This window comes from Rana temporaria, chromosome 1, assembly GCF_905171775.1.
Source record: "Rana temporaria chromosome 1, aRanTem1.1, whole genome shotgun sequence".
Lineage (NCBI taxonomy): Eukaryota > Metazoa > Chordata > Amphibia > Anura > Ranidae > Rana > Rana temporaria.
The window spans coordinates 212,940,216-212,965,265 of NC_053489.1; the positions used below are offsets into that span (position 1 = coordinate 212,940,216).

General features: G+C 43.4%; 1 protein-coding gene across 4 annotated transcripts in view; it reads left to right on the plus strand.

Moving 5' to 3' along the window:
* MED15 (mediator complex subunit 15) overlaps positions 1-25,050 on the plus strand; it is a 107,009-nt gene that overhangs the window by 50,500 nt on the left and 31,459 nt on the right. The window contains exons 7-12 of one of the 4 annotated variants that reach the window (XM_040349294.1): positions 1,536-1,841; positions 4,164-4,388; positions 10,871-10,987; positions 13,023-13,147; positions 16,741-16,865; positions 17,009-17,143. In XM_040349294.1, coding sequence (XP_040205228.1) covers positions 1,536-1,841; positions 4,164-4,388; positions 10,871-10,987; positions 13,023-13,147; positions 16,741-16,865; positions 17,009-17,143 — 1,033 coding nt within the window. Of the gene's footprint in view, positions 1-1,535; positions 1,842-4,160; positions 4,389-10,870; positions 10,988-13,022; positions 13,148-16,740; positions 16,866-17,008; positions 17,144-25,050 lie in introns of all 4 variants that reach the window. The other 3 variants (XM_040349277.1, XM_040349286.1, XM_040349300.1) reach the window with 3 other exon arrangements.

Consider the following 25,050-nt stretch of genomic DNA (forward strand, 5'->3'; position numbering starts at 1 on the left):
ACATTAAGGTTGCTGTTTTGTTAAAGGGGTTGTAAAGGTAATTATATATATATATATATATATATATATATATATATATATATATATATATATATATATATATATATATATATATATAATTTTTTTTTTTTTTTTGTTTCCCCTAAATGGCTTCCTTTACCTTAGTGCAGTCCTCCTTCACTTACCTCATCCTTCGATTGTGCTTTTAAATGTCCTTATTTCTTCTGAGAAATCCTCCCTTCCTGTTCTTTTGTCTGTAACTACACACAGTAATGCAAGGCTTTCTCCCTGGTGTGGAGAAAGCCTCTTGAGGGGGAAGGGGGCGAGCAGGAGTGTCGGGACACTCTACTTTGCAGATAGAGAAGGGAGCCGTGTGTTAGTGGGCGTCCTGACACTCCTGCTCGCCCCAAGAGGCTTTCTCCACACCAGGGAGAAAGCCTTGCATTACTGTGTGTAGTTACAGACAGAAGAACAGGAAGTGAGGATTTCTCAGAAGAAATAAGGACATTTAAAAGCAAAATGCAGGGATGAGGTAAGTGAAGGAGGACTGCACTAAGGTAAAGGAAGCTATTTAGGGAAAACATTTTTTACCTTTTACAACCCCTTAAGCTCAAATTTTCAGAATTAAATACTTAAATACATTTTAGTGCACACAAACACAATGCAATGCCCATTTTTGGGCAAAGTATAATAAATTATGTTGTGTTGAGTAATAAATACCAAACTTAAAAACGTGCATGGCTGTGAAATGGCAACAAAATATGGTCCCTACAATTGTCATGTACAGTTGTCCATAGGCAACACGTAAAAACCATTACAGGTTATCTGCTCTTACTCTGTTTGCGGCAATACCGCACATGTGGTGCAATCACCGTTGACATATGCATATGTGGAATATGCATTTGTGCATAAGCATGGGGAGGGGGAAGGGGGGTTCTTTAAAAAAAAAAAATAATAATAATAATTGTTGCCCTTGTGACAGGTACTATTATGGAGACGTCGGGGGTCTGTTAGACCACTTATGCCTCCTCTGCCCAACAAAGCAGCTGATCAAATGCAAATATTCTAAAGCCTCGTACACATGATCCGATTGATTGTGTGAGGACAGACTGTTGGCCGAAAATCCGACCGTTGGTGCGCTCCTTCAGACAATTGTTGTCCAACTTTTGGCCAACAAATGTTGGATGGCAGGCTAGTAAATTTTCGGGGGACAACAGTCTGTTGTCAGATTTTCGTATCGTCTGTACAAAAGTCTGTCGCACAAGTACAAACGTGCATGCTCGGAATCTATGCTCACCAAACACGACATTAGCAGAAGGTGCCCAAAGGGGTGGCGCTTAAGAGCTTAAATTCCATGTAGTACGTCGCTACGTTTGTGTTTGTTGGCTGACAAAGTATGGAAGACAAAATCCAGGCACACGCCCTTTGGACAAAAAGTTTGACGCATCGCGTGTACGAGGCTAAATACTTGCTCTTTAAAGGAATCTTGTCAAGTTTGTTCTTGCGTCATGTTACTTTTACTTATCTTTATTTAGCAGCTGCAGCAGCAACAGCAGCAGCAACAACAACAGCAGCAGCAGCAGCAACAACAGCAGCAGACATCGCTGAGATTTCCTCACATGCAGCAAATACAGCAACAGCCGGTTCAGCAGGTTATGCAGCAGCAGTCGCAACTGCAGCAACAGCAGCCACAGCAAGTGATGCAGCTCCAGTTGCAACAGCAGCAAGTGGCACAGAATCAGCAGCAGATGCTTTCCACCCAAACCCAAGGCCAGTCTATGCAACCAGTTATGTCAGTAACTCTCACACCACAGCAGCAACAACAGTTGAAGATGCTTCAGGTACTTTTATGCAAAAACTGCAAGCTATTTGAAAAACCTGTTTTTTTTTAAAAGTATTTTAACTTTTTTATTTAACGTTTTCTTGAAAGCTGGCCACTTGTTAAAAGGTAAGTGCAATTTTAGTGTGTTTTACGCTTAGTGGGCCCCATTGCCTATCTTTAGCAGTACTTGAAAGCTACATACACTCTGACAAGATCTTTGTTGGGCTGTAAACCGCACACTGAAATTCTCAGTTGAACGGTTTAAGGTGAACATTTTTGCTTTCGAAGGCTGCTGAAGATAGGCATTGGGACTTACTTAAGGGTAAGCGTGCTTACGCTTTAAAATGCACACTTTAGTTTATAATTTAGCACCAAAGTGTTAGTTTCAGTAAAAAATCGATCTTTCTGTTATAAAAACTAAATCTGCTCTGTCTGTCTGAGCCTTGGCAGCCTAGATCACATGGTCTTTGTCCATCAGGACCACTGATGATGTTTCACACCATTAAAACTGCACAGGTTCTGTCAGATTCAGTCACATAGACCCAGCCTTGTAGAATTGCAGTAATCTATAAAAGGATCAGGAAGCAGAGCTTGTAAATGCAATGAGCAAATATATCTACTTTTAATTTGGATACATAATTCCAAACAATGCGTTTTTTATAAAAAAAAAATCTTTTTTTTTTTTGCCACTCTGTATTATGTTTAACATGATCTTTTTCGGTTTTATATGTAACCTCACATCTGCTTCATCTAACCATATGCAGATTACACTAGTAGATGGAATGTGTCGGCTTTCCATATCAAAAAGCAATGGGGATGGAGCACATTCCCTGTGTGCCTTTCACATGTCACTGCAGTGTGTTTTTCTTGCCCAGGTCTGCACAAAGCCGATTGGTACAGTGGTGATCATGTCCCTCATCAAAGAAAAAATGCTTCACGGGATTGAAAAAAATAAGCCTGCACCCTCACGTTGAATAATTTTTGTATTAAGCACATTCTACTGTCCCACAATATGGAAAAATGTCAGTAATGTGTCATCACTGCTTAGTTGCTGTAACATAAAGCTGATACGCTTGTGCATTCTACCCCAATTTTAACATTGGTGTTCTGGAGGGTTGCTCGCCATTGGTCAGCAGGCTGTTTAAATTGCTAATCTATTTTTGTACAATCCGATAGTTTTTCATATTGTTAAAATGAACCGCCGTAGGTTCTCTGATACTCCTTTTCTGAGTGGTCTCTCTTGAACCTCAGTTTGTTTTTGCCATTTGGAAATCTAGCCAGCTTTACTTGAAGGGGTATATGCTTATACAGTTAATTTTTTTATTTTTTTCTTCTTTTCATTTTGTCATTTTATTTAATTCATAGAGATCTATTTTCACTATTTTGACATTTTAAAGTGATACTAAACACTGTTTTAATTTACATAGTCCCTTCTTTTTCTGTATGTGGATGATGGCCCTGTAATTATTTTAATAAAAACAAATCTAAGTACCTTTTTTCCTAATCAAAATACAGATGTCACACAACCCAGCTATTTCCCAGCCTGTCTGCAGGGAAACTGTTGGAGTTTCTGGTTTTGCTGCTGGTCACATGTTTAAAATAAAAACAACCTTTTGGAATACAGAGTAAAAATAAATATATTAATTCACATACTAATAATTTGAAATCAAATATTTGTTGTTTTTTGGGAAATAACATGGTGTGGGTGGTTTTCTGACAGTCATAGGCTCTGTCATGCCCCTCTAGCCTGTGTCTTAGAACAAGAGGGTAAAACCTCCATCAATTAAGATGTAATATCCCACCCCCATTGTGTTTAGCTGGTTAGTGGGCATGGATGCTGAGGGAGGGAGTGGGCTGTCGTTTACCACTCTATAGTCACATGGGCTGCTCAGATGTGATGGGGAGGAAATGTTTAACAAACTGAAGCAACTGCATTGGGCATTTTGATGGGAGGGAAAAAGAACAGCAAGATCAACCAGATCTTTTTTGCAGAATACAAACAGTGAGTCCCATAGTGACTGAGTATGAACAGCATGCAATGATGTGGGTTTAATGACACTTTAAGAGTCTATTTATGTTGATCAGTGTAAACAAACCAAAAAAAAGAATCAAAAGGCAATGAATTCGGATTCAATGTTTTATAACAATAGGACATGAAAACTTCAAAGTTTTTGAGAAACGATGTCTGAATACTCCTGCTGGTTTCAGTTAGAATAGGGTAAAGCTTCTGAACGTATGCTTGGCATTCTGGTGCAGGCACGCTTCAGAAAATGCCCTCAAGTTTTTCCTTGTCAGTAGATAAAAGCTTAGCAGATGTCACCTCTATTTATCTCCTCAGCAGGTACAAGCTCGGCAGGTGCATCAACAAGCACAACAACAAGCACAGGCTCAACAAGCCCAACAGCAAGCGCAAGCCCAGATGCAGGCAGAAAAGCAAGCTCAGCAACAGCAGGCAGCACAGCAAGCGGTTCAACAGCAAGTGCAGCAACAGCAGCAGCAGCAGCAGCAACAGCAGGCTGCTCAGCAGCAAGCTGCTCAAGCTCATATGGCAGCAGCGGGGGGCCAGGTAAGTGAATTTGCTGTGTTATTTTTGCATGGAATTAGTTGCAGTTTAAAGCCACTTGAAGCAGCATTGCAGGTTTATGAAGTAAAGAAGGCCCCTTTAAAAAAAAAAAATCATTATTTCATACTTTATCATTCTTAGTGGATTGAAATAAATATTTGTTTTCCTTTTTAATGAAATGTGAAAGGGTTTATATTACTGTCTCCCTACTGGGACACGTTGTCTTCTAATTTTTGTTCCAATGGCCTTGTCACTGGGACATAATTATAAAGTTCTAAATTTTGAGCTGTCGCTGTAATAGGAATAGAGGGGAACCAGTGACAGAGAATTTCCCTTTCTTTGGAGAGATCTCCTCTCATTTCCTGTTGTCAGAAAGGAAAAACTCGGACAGGGTTCCATATTTAATTCAAACTAAGATAAAATGTTTTAGTTCGGGATGCATTTTAAGGGCCAACTCCAGGAAAACGTAACCACTTAAGACCCGGACCAAAATGCAGGTAAAAGACCAGGCCCCTTTTTGCGATTCGGCACTGCATCGCTTTAACTGACAATTGCGCGGTCGTGCGACGTGGCTCCCAAACAAAATTGGCGTCCTTTTTTTCCCACAAATAGAGCTTTCTTTTGGTGGTATTTGATCACCTCTGCGGTTTTTATTTTTTGCGCTATAAACAAAAATAGAGCGACAATTTTGAAAAAAATGCAATATTTTTTACTTTTTGCTATAATAAATATCCCCCATATATATATATATATATATATATATATATATATATATATATATATATATATATATATATATATATAAATTTCCTCAGTTTAGGCCGATATGTATTCTTCTACCTATTTTTTGGTAAAAAAAATCGCAATAAGCGTTTATCGATTTGGTTTGCGCAAAATTTATAGCGTTTACAAAATAGGGGATAGTTTTATTGCATTTTTATAAAAAAAAAAAAAAAAACTTTTTTTTGTTTTACTACTAATGGCGACGAACAGCGGTTTTTTTTTTTTTTTTTTTTTTTTCCGTGACTGCAACATTATGGTGGACACTTCGGACAATTTTGACACATGTTTTTGGGACCATTGTCATTTTCACAGCAAAAAATGCATTTAAAAAGCATTGTTTATTGTGAAAATGACAGTTGCAGTTTGGGAGTTAACCCCTTCAGCGCCCCCTTGTGGTTATGTGTCACCTAGTGTGTGTGTTTTACAACTGTAGGGGGGTGTGGCTATAGGTCTGACGTCATTGATTGTGCGTCCCTATATTGGGGAACACACAATCGATGACAGCGCCACAGTGAAGAACGGGGAAGCCGTGTTTACATACGGCTCTCCCCGTTCTTCAGCTCCGGGGGCCGATCGACGGACTCTAGCGGTGATCGGGTCCGTGAGTCCCGGGGCTTTGGACCGGGTCGTGGGAGCGCGCCCGCGGCCCACCGCTGGGCTTAATACAACCACGTACAGGTACGTGATTGTGCCCAGCGGTGCCATTCTGCTGACGTATATCTTCGTTATGCGGACCTAAAGTGGTTAAAAAGTCCATCCTTTCATTGGGCCCCCTACCCTCAGCACTGCAATGATTAACTACCGTACTTGTTTATGGACAGAGGATTAAGGTGCAAATTCTTGCGTTATTCCTTATGCCAGCAAGCTCCCCTCTGCAATTGTGTGGTTATTTTTTTCCCCTTTTTGGAGTTGGTCTTTAAATGCCTAATCTATCCAACATGCCCATTTTCATTGAAACTCATCAGTTTCTAATAAACCCTGCCTAGTTTTTAAGTCTGAAACTCTGAGCCTTTCTATTGGATTGTTGGGAAATGCTGTAAAGTCACGCTTCCCTTTTTTTTCGCAAAAATTTGATTGCAAAAGATTTGAAATAATTTCACATTTTGTTTAATTTAACTTGCACTGCTCCTTCGCTGCTGGTTTTTGGGTGTTGGGTGCAGTAATACGCCTGCTGGTTGTAGAAAAGTCTTCTGCAGTCCTGATGATTATGGATAGCTCAAATCATTCTAAACAGCAATGCAGGTTGGGCTAACAAACTAACCGCTTGGACATGCGTTGCACATGTACTTCATAATGTAATAGATGATGGACTTTCAGGGTTGATGCATTAACAGGGGTTACAGGCCCTAACCATGTTGGATAGATGGACAATGTTTTCTATTTATTTTTTGTTCTCACACTTGCTTGGATTAAGCTGGTCTGTCAGCTGGTAGTGGACTAAATTGTTATAGCGGAGGGAGTAGGTGACAGTATCTTTCTTTGTGACTGATCTCAAAATCCCTCCAAATTTTCATCGGGTCATCCTCCCATTTGCTTTGATTTCATCCATTCATTATACATGTGACTTTTTTCCTTTTCAAATTGGGCAAAAGCCTCAGCAATGCTGAAGCAGTATATTTAGAATTTTGGATATTGGCCATTAAATATTTCGCCTGACATAACTGTCCATTTGTTTGTTGGCTTCTTCTGCATGGCCTAGACATCAACTTTATTTATTTATTTTTTTCACTTTAAATGTTGGCTCACTTGGTCCTTATGTGACACGTGTAGTCCTATAATGTATGGATTGCCAGCAGTATGGCGTGCAGTGGAATGTGTTCCACTAAGGTTAATTCCTTAGTTGTCTTAACTCTCTTTAGCAATAAAAGTTGACTGCAATTTCTCTAAATTGAAATCTGCTGTTACATGCCAGGTATTAACTAGATTTTGGACTTGACTGTAAAATCTATTTCTAGGGGTACATCGCGGGACACAGAGCAGCTCTATTATCTTTACTCACAGGGTTATAGGCTACCTACAGTCCTCTCCTGTATAATTCCTTACTTAGAGAAAGTACCTCAGTTTTGTAACAAGCTATACATTCCAACTCAGAGGGGACCGACTTCTGTGTCTCATGGTGTACTTCCAAAAAATTAATTTTACAAGCGAGTCAAGTAAATTTTTCTTTATCATAACATGGGACTCGGAGCAGCTCTATTAATCCTTACTCACAAGAATGTCCTGCCAGTTATTCACTCCTGGGTTATGCACTGCGGTCAGAAGAGGAACATGGATCTCTGCCCACAACAAAATGAGGTCCAACCCCTTTTCGGTTGCTTGGCTTCTGGCACCCCTTGATGATTTATATATGCTATTGTCCAACTGAAACCTTTATCCGGGGCCCCTGCCCCCCCCGCAAATTGTAGGAACATCTGGTGAGGAGGAAAGAACAGGGAATACAGGTAAGCATTCTTTATGTCCACTGATGCCAGGAAATCCTCTGAATGAAGCAAAGCCACTACATTACATACTGATTCCATTCAAAACTTTTGTGAATTGTATGTCTATTTTCACTGCGAATTAAAAAAAACAAGTGTTCAGTGATTCAGGTGTATTTTTCATGTGGTTCTGATTAAAATTTGCACATCATGTAACCTGATTTTTGTCACAGCTGTGATTTCAGTGCTGGCCAATATGTAGTAGATAAAAGTTTTTAACCCCTGTAGTAGGGGAACAATCGTGCTGAAATTCTAAACGGAATCCAGAACACAAGTGAAAACTGCGATTCAGAAGAGTTTCCATGGAAGTCAATGAACCTCAATGAACCTGAAATTTGTATCTGAACCTTACCAAAGTGCTCAGAACGTGCACGGGACTTCACACCAGGGATGCACCACATATACGTGAACCACTGAATTGGATGCAGTTCAACACGCATCTAATTCGCATATATATGAACTGAGCCTAAGATGGGAAATGCTCAAGTGCCTGCAAAAGTAGCTATTTTTTGCAGATTTATAAATACATTTGAAAGCATGAAGTGTGCAGGGGGTAAACTTCGAGACTCCAGCCTGTAACCATGAGCTATTGTATAACCACTCATTTGGTTTCTTCTCCCTGCCAAACTTTCACAAAAGAAAACATCCAAATGAGTTGGGGCACCCCTTCATTGAGAAGTTTTGCCAGTACTTTGGACGTTTTTCTGGTCCTCCAGGACGTTTCAGGACGTTTTTCTGGTCCTCCAAGCCAGTTTTGCTGGCTTGGAGGACCAGAACTTCTGGTAGAAGTGGCCTTGAGGTTTTGCTCTGGATGCCAAAGCCTGAGAACAATGAAAGGACCGCCTCGTAGAAACAGGTTTTGAACTAGTAGGAATGTTTCCCCTCTGGGTCGTGGGCATACACTTCTGAATTTGACAAAAGTGAACTTTTACCTCCCCAAATCTTCTGGCTATACTTGTCCATATTTGGCCCAAAGAGAAGTTCCTCATGAAAGGAAAACTTATCAATAGCTTCTTGCAGGGCAACTCTACAGACCAACACTTTAGCCAGGAAATCCTGAATGTATTGTATGTAGGTTAGTCTCAAGCGGGAAATTTGCTGAATGAACTCCTTGACGTCATCCATAGCAAAATGAAGAGCCCAAGGGAAATCTACCAAACCCTTGTGTAACTGGACCTTGCTACCCACGATGTCGAACCTTCTGTACAGGTGTATTACTCCTATTTTAATGTATAACGAAATGAAGGAATTTTTTTGTTTTGACTGGTGGAGAAGGGTTTCAACACCTGTCAAGTATTTGCCGTCTCTGCCCCTGTTAGGGAGACTCGCCCTGTTTGCCATTATCATTGAAAGTGAATGTAAAAGAAAATCCTATGTTTTGAGTTGTCCCCAGAAAAGTAGTAGAGGGAAAATCTTTCAATGGGGACACTAGTTCTGGTGACTTGTGGGTTCCTTTAATTTGCAGGGATTTCTTCTCGCTTACTGTTTTGGCTATGGGATAGGAAGTAAAGGTGGATCTCCCCAAAGGGACACGGATGGCAAAAAAAAAACTAAAAAACTGACACTGGTTATAACCCTCTCTTCTATCCATAACGAAAAAGAGAGTTTTTGCCTATGGTTCTATTTTAAGGCTCTGGCAGACTCCAGTTGCTGCAACTGCTGGCTGTAACTTGGCCCTACCAAAGTAAGAAGAAATAAATCAAAGTCTTCAGAAGTTTTTTTAATTTATCCTTTAAAGCCTGGAATGTCATTCACTGGGCAAATAAAGCTTTTATTGGCATACAAGACTGCTGCATACACAGAGGTCCTACTCCACTTCTTGGCGATATCTATCTTCATTGGGTGTAGCTGAGCAAATTTTTGTTGGACAGAAGACCTTGTTGGGGAGAGCCCAATCAGCCTACATGACCTCCTTGAGATGAGGGTGCAAAAAAAATGACTGGGAATGCTGTGGCGGCTGTCATTACACCATTGGTAATACCATTAGAGCTGAAGACCCAGGAAAAGGCAACTTCAGACCAGAGTAGACCATTTCAGTGAGAACTCAATGGCTGTCTGGGTCTGAGTTAAACTCTGACCCACTGTTTCTCAACTCCGGTCCTCGAGGCGCCCCAACAGGTCATGTTTTCAGGATTTCCCTCAGATGAAATGGCTGTGGTAGTTACCAAGGCAGTGAAACTGATCAAATCACCTGTGCAAAATAATGGAAAGCCTGAAAACATGACCTGTTGGGGCGCCTTGAGGACTTGAGTTGAGAAACACTGCTCTGACCCATGGCTCTTTTGGGTGCAGAGTCCCCAGATAGAGGATTCTCCCCCCACCCTCTTTGGGCCCCCCACCATCTGAGTCTTGCTTGTCATCCACCATTTCCTCCTACACCCAAAAGAAAGGGAAGTAAGGGTGCACCCGTTTTCACATTTCTCCTCAACTCACTGTAAGGAGTTTCCCAAAGAGTTGCCACTGAATACCCGCTAAGACAGACAACAAATCCTCCATAGTTACATAAGCAGGTGTTCTAGAAGTAGAGTGCTCTGTATGGGAAAGGGTTTTGAGCCAAATGAGACCCCCTGACCCTCAGGGGAAGTTACACCGGGAGGCTAGGTCTAGTCTTCCTGACCTGACAAAGGGTACCGGTCAGCCTTCCCCAATGTGTTCCCTCCTCTTCACCATTTAGAAGAAATATGACCAATGGTACCTTTGCTAAGCAGCTGTCCCTGTCTGCTCAGAGGATACTGTCAAAGGATTCTGTCAGGCCAATGAGAACTGTTGTGAATCTGGTAATGTTAAAGGTGATGGTCACTGCTGTACATCTCTTTGCACAGACACTATCAAAAAGAACTGAGGTACTTTCCATATGGGAGGGGTTATGCAGGAGAGGACACCATCTTTTCATCAGTGTCCAGTTACCTGAAGGTGGTGCATAACCCAGTGAGGTAAGAACATTTTGAAGCTTGTCAGAAAAACTGTCAAGTAGTAGAAAATGCAGACATGAGGATGCTCTGGGTATGTGCTTTTTGACTCTGTTTGTGATCTGCAAGCTCTTATTAGAAGTGTTCTATGCTTGGGGTGCTGTAGAATGCTTTCTTTAGTTTGTAGGGTGTTCCTGGGTTCCCTGCCCTTTTTGGCTTTTTTTTTTTTTTTGCATGCATGCATACCTTTCCCTTTCACCACTTGCACTGCATTTCTTGTTTTTACTTTTGTCTGTTGTCCCTCTGTCCTCCAAAGATGATCACCGCATCTATGACTCGAGGTGGGATGACAATAAGGTCGCGGTTCACACCCACCAATGAATCTGACACGCCTCCAAACTCCATCCCTATGGGAGGACAGCAGATCCCACAGGTATTGACTGACTTGTGGGTGCTAGAGCTATGACAAGCCATTAAGAATCTGTTCTCCTGGGTTGGCAGCCTTGATCTGCTTATTCTGAAATGAAGTTTTCTATGTGGGATTTTTAACCATGTCTCATGTAGATTTAGATCTGCTTCTGTTGGATTGTGATGTTTGTTATTGTGCATGTTCCTCTAGAACTATAGTGTGGTTGGCTTTTGCTCTTTTCTTACTATTTAGATTGCTTTGATTAGCATAGAGTTCATGTTGCAAATTAACAGTTGACTAAATGGCACAACACTCAGGCATAGCTTTCCCATATAGTGAATTCAAAACGTATGCTTCCTGTTGCAGCGTTTAGAGTCGTACTGTAAAATTGGTCGCTGAAGTGGCATTTTTCTCCTGGTTGTTGCAGTGATTTTTATTTTATTTTTTAACCCCACCCCCATCTGCTGCTTGGAATATTACATTTGTGCAATCTTTGTTCTTCAGCAAGAAAATTTAAAGTCTGACCATTTCATTTAGCATGTGCAGTGATCGCTATAGAAAGCGATAGGTGAATAAATGTTCGCTTGGACTATTTTGAAAATTTTTCATCAAACCAGGTCAGTATGGAAATGTTCACTTGCAACGTATGATATTTTGCTGAAATCACATCTAAGCCCTCCCAAAATGTTACTTCAGCTTACCAGTCCCTTGATGTCATGGCTGCATTAGTTTATCTTTTTTTTTTTTTGAGGCTTTGTTTCATTTTTCACCCTTTTAATCCCACAAATTACACACTTCCCTTACTAGGATGGCTATGCTCACTCCACTGTATCTATAGAGGCAACCTTGGTTGTCATCCAGGCTAGACTCAAAGTACTTATGCCTTTTCGTTAATGTCCGTTTCATGCAGGTTGATTAGTAGAGATTAGTAGTTGAAAAATGGGAACTTTAAAAAAAAGATTTTAAAAACCAAGATTGTTTTTTTTTCCTAGCTCACAGGAAGAGAAACAAATTACAATTATGGCAAGATCAATAGGTATTTTCTGTTTTTACGAAAAATGTACATAGCCTGAAAATTTTTAATGATTGCAGCCACCATATCGAAGGAACAGTAAGTTGCAATATCTTACATTCTTGTTTTTGAACTTGGATACTTAAAATGTGCATGAACTGGGAGATAGACAGTATATACGTCTTTAATGCCATGCTGTCTATATCTGACTAACTGGGAAACCAGATGTTGGATACAGTATGTGGGCTCAAGTTACATGAACATTTTGATTAGTGCTTAATAAAACATTTTTTTCCCTTTTTTGTAAACGTATAGTAAGCCAAGTGGCTGTAGCTTTTTGCTTTGTCATTTTTATTCTTAAGGAAACTGTCAAGCATCTTATTTTGAATACAGTACACGTACATTTGCCTATAGGAAAGGCTTACCTTTAGGTAGTGTAAATATCTCCTAAACATGCACTGTTTAGGTGATATTTACTGTACAAGCAGCCAGTAACATCACTGGCGCATGCGCTCTGAAGGAACGACCACCCGTGAGGTTCCTTCAGAGCCATGATGTCATTGCGGCTTCAGCCAGTCATGGAGCCGGAGTCTCCGACTCCGCAAGCAAGACGGGTGAAGATAGAAGCAGCCTCCAGTGGTGACATTGTATCGTTGGAAGAGCTTTTTGTTTTCAGGTAAGTTTCAATTAATATGCTAGTATGCGATGCATACTAGCACATTATGCCTTTTGCCGTGCAGGTGGGAATAAAAAATAAAATGTCCAGTGATTTACAACTTCTTTAAGAAGGCATTATTAAGGCTCTGGGTACTGTCTAATTACTGCTAACATCCATGTTTCTCTTACTCAGGCTTTATGAAGATGGTTCTGAATCTAACATTCTCTCTGCAGCACCTGCACCAGGCATTTCCTAGTGTTGTGTTTTGGAATTGTTTCTAGTTGTGTTGTGTTTGGCATTGTTTTTAGTTGACACTACACTTTTAGAATCCAGTTAAACTGCAATGCTGCTTCACTTTTCTTCTTTCACAAATGCAACATTTTTTACAGGTAAATCAGGGCAATATCTCTTTAGTGTCATCACCATCGCCTGTGCAGCAGGTGCAGATGCCACCACCTCCTCAGCCATCCCCACAGCCCTCACAGTCAATGTCTCAACCCAACTCCAATGTCAGGTGAGAACCTTTTGTTCCTTGTTTGCCCAGTTTTATGAAGTATTTTTGTTAACTTTGGGTTTAAAACACAGCTTCACTTTAATTTGTAGGTATGCCATCCAAACTTTTTTTTTTTTTTTAAACTGCAACTGTCACCTATGCACAAGTCAGAAGTAAGACATGGCCATGATAAGACTCCTTAAGGTGTCTGCACATACCTATGCCAGACCTTGGTATGAGATCTTCTGCTCCACAATGTAGTGCCAACACCATGGCAACCATATAGAAAGTGTATGCGTTGAGTCATGGGAAAGAGAAAGTCGGTAGATTTAGAGTCCCAAATTTGCTGAAATGTGAAATCTGTTTGTGGCACATGCCCCGTTTTAGGCACCTTGTGGTATCTCCTTTTTGGCCCCGAGAGCTGTCTGCGCACTTGTGTTTTCTTTTTGCATAAAGCCAACACAACTACTGGAGTAGCTCTGTATTCCTATCCCTGGTTATGATTTTAAATAAAATCACATAATTAGGATGGTTGTATATCTGAAAGCATGCTCCTCCTTCCATTGGAAAACATGGAGTATCTGCAGCACTGTAAATATGGTAAATATTAATGCTTGAATGCATATAGGCTAGGTAAAGTGGTAGTAAACTTCTTTTTTGGACTTGTACCTACAGGTAAGCCTATAATAAACTTGCAGTGTTTTTAGGAGATTTTCACACCGCACGCAGCCGGTGACATCACCAGTGCATGCGTTCTGAATGAACAGCCTACCCAGGCAGTTCCTTCAGAGCTGTGTGCCATGCCCATGACTTTATTTGCGGGAGTGACATCACCACGGCTCGGCCAGTCAGGTGGCCGAAGCATGTGAAGATGGAAGCGCCTTTCAGCGGTGACAGTGGGAGGGCTTCGTTCTGAGGTAAGTATTAATAATGTGTTATTCACCTTGCAGGTATTTTAAAACATGCCCAAGTTTACTACCACTTTAACTGGCGCATATTTTGGAAAGGGCTATGGACTTTTTTTTTTTTTTTTGACCGCTACAGGTTGCTTTTTTTTATTTTTTATTGTTTCATGGCCTTCAAAGCAAATTCAATGGAAAGCATTGAACGCAGTGCTTGCATTGGTTATGTTTCTCCCGCATAACATACCTCCCAAAAACACTCCAAAAATGTGTGTCAAAAAATGCATTAACCATAACACACATGTGTGAACCTAGCCTTATACAGCCGTGCCTTGTTCACTTATTTTTTTTCTTTTTCTTTTTCTTTTGTGAATATACAGTTGTGCTCATAAGTTTACATACCCTGGCAGACTTTGACTTCTTGGTTATTTTTCAGAGAATATGGATAACAAACAAACATTTCTTTCACTCATGGTTAGTGTTTGGCTGAAGCCATTTATTATCAATCAACTGTGTTTACTCTTTTTTAAATCATGATGACAACAGAAACTACCCAAAAGTTCAGAGTTTACACACCCCAGTTCTTAATACCGTGTATTGCCCATTTAACATCAATGACAGCTTGAAGTCTTTTGTGGATGAGGCTCTTTAGCCAAGATGGTAAAGCTGCCAATTCCTCTTGGCAAAAAGCCTCCCAGTTCCTGGAAATTCTTGGGTTGTCTTGCATGAACTGCACATTTTGAGATCTCCCCAGAGTGGCTTAATGATATTGAGGTCAGGAGACTGAGATGGCCACTCCAGAACCTTCACTTTTTTCTGCTGTAGCCAATCACAGGTCGACTTGACCTTGTGTTTTGGATCATTGTCATGTTGGAATGTCCAAGTACATCCCATGCGCAGCTTCCTGGCTGATGATCGCACATGTATCTCCAGTATTTTTTGGTAACATACTGCATTAATCTTGCCATCAATTTTAACCAAATTTCCTGTGCCTTTTGTAGGTCACAAATCCCCAAAACATAAGCGATCAATCTCCGTTTTTCACAGTCGGATTGGTGTACCTTTCATCATAGGCCTTGTTGACTCCTCTCCAAATGAAGCGTTTATGGTTATGGCCAAAAAGCTCAATTTTGATCCCATCACTCCAAATGACTTGGTGCCAGAAGGTTTGAGGCTTGTCTCTGTGCTGTTTGGCGTATTGTAAGCGGGATACTTTGTGGCATTTGTGTAGTAATGGATTTCTTCTGGCGACTCCACCAGACAGCCAATCTTTTTTCAAGTGCCTCCTTATTGTGCATTTTGAAAAATCCACACCACATGTTTTCAGAGTCCTGTATTTCACCTGAAGTTATTTGTGGGTTTTTCTTTGCATCCCGAACAATTTTCCTGGCAGTTATGGCTGAAATTTTTGTTGGTCTACCTGACCGTGGTTTGGTTTCAACAGAACCCCTCATTTTCCACTTCTTGATTAGAGTTTGGACACTGCTGATTAGCATTCTCAATTCCTTGGATATCTTTCTATATCCCTTTCCATTTTTATGCAGTTCAACAACCTTTTCCCTGCAGATCCTTTGACAATTGTTTTGCTTTTCCCCCCATGACTCAGAATCCAGAAACATCAGTGCAGCACTGGATGAAAGATGTAAGGGTTTGTCAGGAGTCCAGAAACTCATTGACTTTTTTTATATACGCACTAATTGCAAGCATACAAATCACAGATGAGAATGGTTACCTTTTTAATAGCCGTTAAACTTGTGTGCATGTCATCAGGGCATGTAAACTTTTGATCAGGGTCATTTGGGTAGTTCTGTTTTCATTATGATTAAAAGAGTAAACATTGAATTGATGATGAATGGCTTCAGCCAAACACTAACCATGGGTGAAAAAAGTTTGTGTTATCATTCATATTCTCTGAAAAATGGCCAAGAAATCATAAATTCTGCCAGGGTATGTGAACTTATGAGCACAACTGTATGTACACTTGCAGAAATGTTGCTATACCAAAGAATCTCCACTACCATGTCTTGTTAAAATGAGCCTGTAAACTCCTGAAAGTAAAAGCTCTGCATCACGGGCATCAAATCGTGCCTACTATTACCATTTCACATCAGCAAAGCTCCCTCTTGCTTGAGACTTTTTGGGTACACCCCACCCCCAGTACAAGTCACCATTCACTTCCCAAACCTGCTTTAAAACCATGATTGTTATGCGATGCAGGTGCTTGCGACACAGTAATACAGCAATTAGAGGTTTAAATCAGGTCTGAGGAGGTGACACTGTGCCGGTGATCTTTTTGACTTCTCCAGTGTTGTTCAGCTAGATCTCCACCTCTTTTTAAGGTTGCTTACCCCTGCTTTAGGGTGTATATGCTGTGAGCATTAGATATGTCCACAAGGTTTACATTATATTTGAACACCTAAGCGGTGGTATTACATTTTACTGCTATGGGTTTTGCTAGACATATAAAAAATATGGCTGTTAATTTGCTGTGCCTCTGCTGACTTATCGGCTCAGAAGTTTCCTGGCTGAATCAACAGATATTTTTCAGGGGTTATCAGATGCAATAAAATGCATTCAACAGTAAATGTAACATAATAAAATTGAGCAGCTAAGATTTATTCGTAAGAATTTAGTTATATTGTGTAGAAATTCTCAGTGATCGATCGTTTAGCTGTTCTAAAATGATAAAGTGCTTATGTCTTCTCTTTGTAGCTCTGGTACAGCACCCTCCCCAATTTTCCTGCCAAGCCCATCCCCACAGCCTTCCCAGAGCCCAGCATCTGCTCGCACTCCTCAGAATTTCAGCGTGCCCTCTCCAGGTCCCCTGAATACCCCAGGTAAATGCCCCAAGTGTTGCTTGAAATCCATGCCCTGATGCATACCTAACCCATGTCTGATACCCTAACACATCTGTTAGCCGGTTCCGTAAGTGTTTTGGGACTCCTTCAAACCTTATTATTTTTGTATGTTTGTTATAAAGGCAATCCAAACTCTGTGATGAGCCCTTCAAGCAACAACCAGTCAGAGGAGCAGCAATACCTGGAGAAGCTGAAACAACTTTCCAAGTATATAGAACCATTAAGGCGAATGATCAACAAGATTGATAAAAACGAAGGTGAATTCAGGGAATCCTTTTATTTATTTATTTATTTATTTATATATATATATATATATATATATATATATATATATATATATATATATATATAATGTATATGTGTGTGTGTGTGTGTATCTCCTTTTTTGTAGGTTAAAAAAAAAAAAGTACATTTTATATTTTTCTGAGCCTGCAAAGCATTGCACCCATAATCAGCATATCGCGGATGCAATTCGCAGGTTTCTTACAGTCTGTGTAATCTGCCTGCTTGTACCTCGTATATTGTCCTTGACTAAAATATTTTTGTTGACTAAAATACTTTTTTAGTCTACTGAATATGACTGAAACAATTGATGACTAAAATGGTATTTTAGTCAAGACTATAACTAAATTGAAAGTTGACGTCAAAATTAACGTTGCACTACCACATAAAAGTATTTTTCTTATTTTCTTTTAATATTTAATGTTGATAATATATTTCAGGTAATATGTGCAATGGCGTGGCAGTTTTTAAATGTTTCATATTTTCAAGTTTTACTATTGCTTGTCAAAAAGCAATACATTTGTTTTGTGAAACTGGGTTTTATTTATAAAGATGTAATATATCAATAACGGCTAAATCTGTGTCTGTAGTGCATGTTCAAACCTTAATACCAGAAATAATGTTATTAGATTTTTACTCCAGGAGTGTATAAAGAGTTTGGCAATTCTAAATTAATGCTTAAAGGGGTTGTAAACCCTATTTCTCTTCCGTTCATGGACCGACACAGCAGCCTTTGACCTTAGAGTTATATCCGCTCCCTTCAGGAGAGTTTAGGCAGAAAAAAAGCACTTTAAGTGTTAACAACACTTTCCTCAGTGCGGCTCCTCCCAGGGGGCGTGGCCCCCCAGGTATAACCCACACCCTGCTCTAGCAGCCTCAGTTTTTCTCTGCCTAATGACAGGAGAGGACAGGCACTCTGGAGTCCTGTACTCTGGAGATTTTTTTTCGCTTTTTATTATTTTGTTCCTGCATTTTTTAATCCTGAGATTCTTCTATCAACTGCCGAATGGGTGACAGGCTGGGTCTTAGACTCTTGTAGTCCCCCCATGTTCGGCCTACGAGCATGTGCCAGCCCTCAGCTCAGCTCTGGGTCGTACACGACAGGCCCCTTTGCTCCGGGGGCGGCCGGGGAACATCTTGTTCTAGGTCTGTATGGCTTTGTCACAGTGTGTCTGGCCGACAGCCATGCCGTTTTATGCGGACGTTGGTTCTGTATGGGATACCTCCAGCCGGTGGTCGCAGGACGGGCAAGTAGTGGCCCCTTGCTCAGGTAAGGTGGTATGGCTGGAATTTTCCCCTGGGAGGTCGACTGAGGGTTTGCCCTGCTTTCCTCTCTCACTTAATTCCTCTCCCTCCTTTCCCATTTGGGTAGCGGCTGTGAGGGGGGGCTTTCAGGGGTCTCTTTTATTACACCGGGGCCTGTGTGTAGTGGGGGCTGTGTGTGTTCACTACAGGGTCTTTTGTGTGCTGCGCTTTATTGCTGTGTCACTTTGGGCTTTTTAAATGTGCAACGGCCGCCATTTTGCCGTAGTCACGCTTTATATTGCTCGGCGGCCATTTTCCTGTGGTCCTATGGCGTTTTTGCATATACGGCGGCCATCTCTGAGGGGATAGTCAGCAGCGTGGCCGGCTTCTCGGCACGCTTCAGACTCCTCTCAGCTCACGCTGCATCGGGCGGGGTGGTGAGTTCCCTGGGGGCCCCCATACTCTGTAACGGCCGGGAGGTGACCGTGGGTGTTTTCTGCTTTGCAGTTGGGGTGACACAGCAGTGGGGCACTATGGAGCCTGAGCCAGGTACTTCTTCCCCACACATGCCTGAGTAAACCCTTGATGCCCCTCCCCCTGCCACATCTGTTTGCAATGTCTGCTGCCCTGGAAGTTTTTTCTCACCAGGTTTGAAGCAACTGGTGCTCGAATGGGGGGTAAAAAGCGCCCCCTCCCTGAGCTTGCTTCTGGGGATGCCTCTAACACAGAACCATGCCTGGCTATTGCCCCTGCCTCTGTAGTTTCAGAGGATGCGGGCTTGACCCATGCGGACAGTGAGGATGACTCTGTTTCAGGGTCAACTACTGACAAGGAATTTGTTGGAGCTCTTATTTCTGCGGTGCGTGAAACTCAAAGACTTGAGGTTTTGGCGGAGGCACCGGATGTGCTGGTCCCTTTTGGGTTCCGCAAACCGCCGAACGCTACAAATGTGTTTCCTTGTGTTCCTTATTTGGACAATTTATTGTACAAGGATGGGATACGCCGCAGAAAGTCTTTGCTTTCCCAAAGTGCTTTGCGACCTTTTATCCCTTTGAGGAGGACTTTGTAAAAAAAGTGGGTCTTTCCTCCTTCTGTGGACCCTCCCGTGTCCAGATTGAGCAAAGCCACCACGTTACATGGAAGGGACTCCTGCCTTTAAGGACCCTGCTGATAGGAGAGTGGAGGCTGTGGGTTCGGCGGTGGGGCCGGGTTTGGCTGGGACTCTAGTGTCACAGACTGACTGAAAGGGCGAAGCTCCTGCTGCAGGAGCTGGAGGCACAGGATGCTTCCGAGACCTGTAAGGACCTGGCTAAAACGGTTGGTTCAGGGTCTGATATTCGTCTGCGAGTCGGTTCTGGATACGCTCCCCTTGCTTTCCAGGGCCTCCGCCTAAGCGGTGGTATTGCGCCGCCTTGTGTGGCTGAAATGCTGGTCTGCGGACCAATCCTCAAAAAGGCCTTGGTGGATTTACCCTTTAAGGGTGAGCGGCTTTCTGGGTCATCCCTGGATGACATCATTAAGGATGCCACGGGTGGTAAGAGCACGCTGCTTCCACAGTCTGGGAAAGGCAAGGAGCCTTGCCGTAAGCAAGGGCCCTCCTTTTCTACCCCCAAGGGTTTTTTTCGTGCACCCAGCACAGCGGGTAAAAATCCGCAAGGCGCTGAGGCCCCGCTGCGGGGCAGAAGCACGCCTGGTACCGCAAGCCTAACGAGCCTGCGGACAAACCTGCTTCCGCATGAAGGTTTGCCCCCGCCCGTGTCTCGGGTGGGGGGCCGACTTTGCGGCTCGGTGGAGGTCTCTTCTTTCTGACCGTTGGGTTTGCGACGTAGTTTCCTCGGGGGACAAGATAGAGTTTCTCTCTTGTCCACCAAACGGATTCTTTCCTTCCAACCTCCGGAACGCCGGCTGGCTCTGGCGGGGGCTGTCCAGGATCTTCTGGTCAGGGGAGTGATTGTGCCAGTTCCCTCACTGGAACGGTTTCAGGGGTTTTACTCCAATCTGTTTGTGGTCCCCAAGAAGGAAGGGGTCTGTCCAATCCTGGACCTCAAGGCCTTCAAGTGTTTTGTCAAGTTACAAAAATTCAGGATGGAGTCGATTCGCTCGGTGATAGCGGCACTCCATCAGGGAGACTTCATGGCGTCCTTGGATATCATGGACGCGTACCTGCATGTTCCCATTTGCACAAAGCACCAGAGATTCTGCGCTTTGCGGTCGGGGAGGACCATTTTCAATTTGTGGCCCTCCCGTTCGGCCTGGCATCGGCGCCACAGGTTTTTACCAAGGCGCTCGCCCTGATACTGGCCCTGCTAAGGCAGCGAGGAATCGCTATCGCGGGATATCTGGACGACCTTCTCCTGAGAGCTTCCTCAGTCTCAGAGTTAGAGGAGGACGTGTCTATCACGTGTCAGACTCTCCAAGAGTTCGGCTGGCTTCTGAATATCCAGAAGTCAGTGTTAGTTCCGTCCCAGAGACTGGAATACCTGGGGCTAGTCCTGGATTGTGCGGAGGCGCGGGTTTTCCTCCCGACGGAGAAACTGAAGTCCCTGCGATCTGCTGTGCAGCAGTTGTCGGTCCAGAAGTGGTCGTCTCTTCGATTCTGCATGACAGTTCTGGGTCTGATGGTGGCCTCTTTCGAGGCGGTCCCATATGCCCAATTCCACACCAGGGAGCTACAGATGGAAATGCTGTCTCGTTCGGACAAGCTCCCGTCCTCTCTGGATTCCCAGATTCAGTTGACCCATCTGGTCAAGTCTTCCCTGGTGTGGTGGCTGACATCTCCGGTGCTTCGGACCGGGAAGTCATTTCTACTGTGCCTCTGAACAGTGGTCATGACGGATGCCAGCCTCTCCGGTTGGTGAGGCGTTTGGGGCACTCGGTCAGCCCAGGGGCGCTGGACTCAGGAGGAGTCCCGCCTGCCGATCAATATTCTGGAGCTCCGAACGATCAAGCTGTGCCTTGCCAGGTGGTCCCTGGATCTGCAGGGCCCGACCGGTTAGGATCCAGTCCGACAACCCCACGGCCGTGGCGTCCTTCAACCATCAGGGACACACACGGAGTTCAGCTGCGGCGACGGAGGTCACGCACATCCTTCGGTGAGCCGAAAGGTCCGTTCCGGTTCTGTCGGCTGTGTACATTCCTGGGGTTTCAGAATTGGCAGGCCGACTATCTGAGTCGCCAAAAGCTGGACCAAGGAGAAGTCACTTCACCCGGAGGTGTTTCAGAGCCTGTGCCAAAAGTGGGGTACTCCAGACGTGGACCTTCTAGCGTCTCGTCTCATTCGGAAGGTGCCACGGTTCGTGGCCAGGTTTAAGGACCCGTGGGCGAACGCATTGGTGGCCTTGGGGTCACTATCGCCTAATTTACGCCTTCCCTCCTCTGAAACTTCTTCCTCGCCTGCTGCGCTGAGTGGAAGCCGTAGGGATTCCGACAATCCTGTTTGCTCCAGGCTGGCCGCACCGCTCCTGGTAAGCGGACCTGGTGCGTCTGGTGGCAGACTCCCCTGACGTCTACCCCTGAGAGAAGATCTTCTGTCGCAGGGTCCGATCTTCCATCCTGTTTTACAGTCGCTGGCTTTAATGGCGTGGCTGTTGTGAGCAAGGTGTTGTAGGACCGGGGCCTGTCAGGCTCAGTGGTTTCTACCATGCTGTGTGCACGGAAGTATACTTCACGTTGGATTTACCATCGTACGTGGAAGACCTGCGTCTCTGTGTGAAGAGATGAAGTGGCACCCCCGTGCATACGTGGTGTCCCGGTTTCTGCTGTTTTTACAGTGGGGAGTGGATCAGGCTCTCGCCTTGAGTGCGGTTATGGGTCAGATTTCAGCTCTGGCTGTTTACTTTCAGCGACCATTGCCAGCGCACCCCTTGGTGCGCTCGTTTGTGCGCCCTCCACTGCTCCTAAGGGACTTGGACTTGGTCCTCTCGGTGCTTCAACATGCTCCCTTTTGAGGACGTTTGGAAGATCCCTTTGTTGACTCTGTCACAAAAGGTGTTTTTTTTTTCTGGTTACTATTACATAGATCAGACGGGTCTCTGAACTGGCGGCCTTGTCCCGCAATGCTCCCTACTTAGTCATCCATGAGGATGAGGTGGTGCTGCGACCGCAGCCTTTTTTCCCAAAGGTCGTTTCGGCCTTTCACATTAATGTGGACATTGTTCTTCCATCCTTATGTCCTCAGCCGAAGAACCCGAAGGAGACCACTTTACATTCCCTGGATGTGGTTCCGGCTCTTCGTGTGTGTGTGTGTGTGTTTATCTGCTATGGCTCCGTTCCGGAAGACGGACTCACTGTTTGTGTCAGTGTCGGGTCCTGAAAAGGGTCTGGCGGTCTCGTCGGCCACCATTTCTAGGTGGATCCGTCAGGTTGTGCTTCAGGCCTATGCCCTGAAGGGGCGGGCGCCTCCCTTTCAGGTTACGGCGCATTCGACCAGGGCGATCGGTGCCTCTTGGGCTTTCCGACATCAAGCCTTTGTGTTACAGGTGTGTAGGGCGGCGACCTGGTCGTCGGTCCACGCTTTTCAAAGTTTTACAAGGTGGACGTGAGTGCATCTTCTGATGCCTCCTTCGGCCGCAAGGCGTTACAGGCAGCAGTTTAAGGTTGGAGTTCCTCCGTTGAGTAACTCCGGTTTTTGTTTGGGGTGTAAGCTTGATTGCTGTGTTTGTTTTTCCCACCCCTCGAAATTTTTGACACTGCTTGGGGACATCCCTAAGGTCAAAGGCTGCTGTGTCCGTCCATGAACGGAAGAGAAAATTGTATTTTTGTACTCACCGTAAAATCCATTTCTCTGAGTTCATGGACGGACACCGCACCCACCCCTTCTTTCTTTGTACTGCTTGTTACGAACTGAGCCACGCCCCCTGGGAGGAGCCGCACTGAGGAAAGTGCTGTTAACACTTAAAGTGCTTTTTTTTCTCTGCCTAAACTCTCCTGAAGGAAGCGGATATAACCCGAAGGTCAAAGGCTGCTGTGTCCATCCATGAACTCAGAGAAATGGATTTTACGGTGAGAACAAAAATCCAATTTTTTTTTTTTTTTTTTTTATTACAAACATGTCATACCTCCACTGTGCAGTTCGCACAGAGTGGCCCGGCCCTCCTCTTCTGGGGTCCCTCATTGGCAGTGGTGGCTACTCCCTGCATCGAGTATCCACATTGGAGAAGGCTTTCCTAAGGTGCACACCCTTGTGGGCGCGCTCCTGAGTCCTGAATCTGTGTTCAATTACCCCACCCTCTGGCTCCACATCATTGGATTTGATTGACAGCGGGAGCCAATGGCTGTGCTGCTAGTCATCCAATCGGAACATGAGACACCAGCTAGAGCTGGTGTGCTCCTTCCCGGCCGGAGGATCTCCGCATTCAGGTACGTAAAACGGGGCGGCTGCAGCACTACAGAAGGTTTTTCACCTTAATGCATCAAGGTGAAAAACCACAAGGGTTCACAACCCCTTTTTAAATGTATGCATTAAAATGTAACTAAACCCATTAGATTCTAGTAGATTAAAACCATTCAGATGACCAATATGGGACTAAAACTAAAATGACATTTTGGTATAAAGACTATAACTAAAACTAAATCGAAAATTGATGTCACAATTAACACCGACTCTGACAGCAACACTCAATGAGCTACCTAGAGCACTCAAACACGCCTTGGTAGTTCATTGAGAAATACAAGCCGACAGCCGCAAAGTCTGTTGATGGTTTTTCCTTTCACAGAACACTGCTGATGAATGTGTGTGTGTTTTTTTTTCAAATTGTGGAGGCGAGCGGGGGCTGGGGTATCTGTAACATGTTACACCCTGAATATGAGTGTGACATGTTACAAAAGGTGAACTTCTCTTTTAAAATGGCGCAATCTCTAGGCTTCAGGCCGTAATACATAATGTAGTAGTGAAAAATATGCAGGAATAAATTATTTAAGATTTAGCTTGGTGGTTAAATTACCATTTCATGGTTCAAGTCATATGTTAAAGTCAGATTCCTGATTCTTTGACTACTTGCATCAGCAACCAACTAATCATGGTGGTGCACATGAGAATTTTTTAGGAAGTGGAGTTTAGGTGGAATCGCACACAAGAATACTACTTGCTGAACTGTCCAGACTACTTTAATGGGCTGGACAGTTGGCTCACTCTGCGCTTGATTCAAGGCACCAGCACCATAATCATAGCAAAGATGCATTGCTAGGCTGATTTGCATTAGAGAAGCAGTCAAAAGGGGACATTGAGTCTGGCTATAAATGACTTGGAGGAAGCAACATGCAGGCAATCCAGTCCAGCTGCTGGTGCGAAAATAAGGAAGTTTTATGACCGTTTTGGGCTTTTTTAAGGACAATTAAAGTGGTTTCATAAATGAGCCATATCTTTTATCATTACACGGCTCTTGAAAATCTTGCTTTTTCTTTTTGCCTAAACTTTACTCCTGGCTGTTCTTCATATGCTTGCTCAGATTAAAGCAAACGTGACAGTATGCCTAGAGTTTACACCCCTTTAGCCTAGGGAATTAATTGGAGGCAACATATAGATAAAGAACTGATATTAAACAAACCCCTGCCTAACAATTGTATGGCTGCCAGCAAAACAGAGAAATGGTTACAAAACAAAATGCCATACACCACAAAATGTGTCAACAGCAGGAAG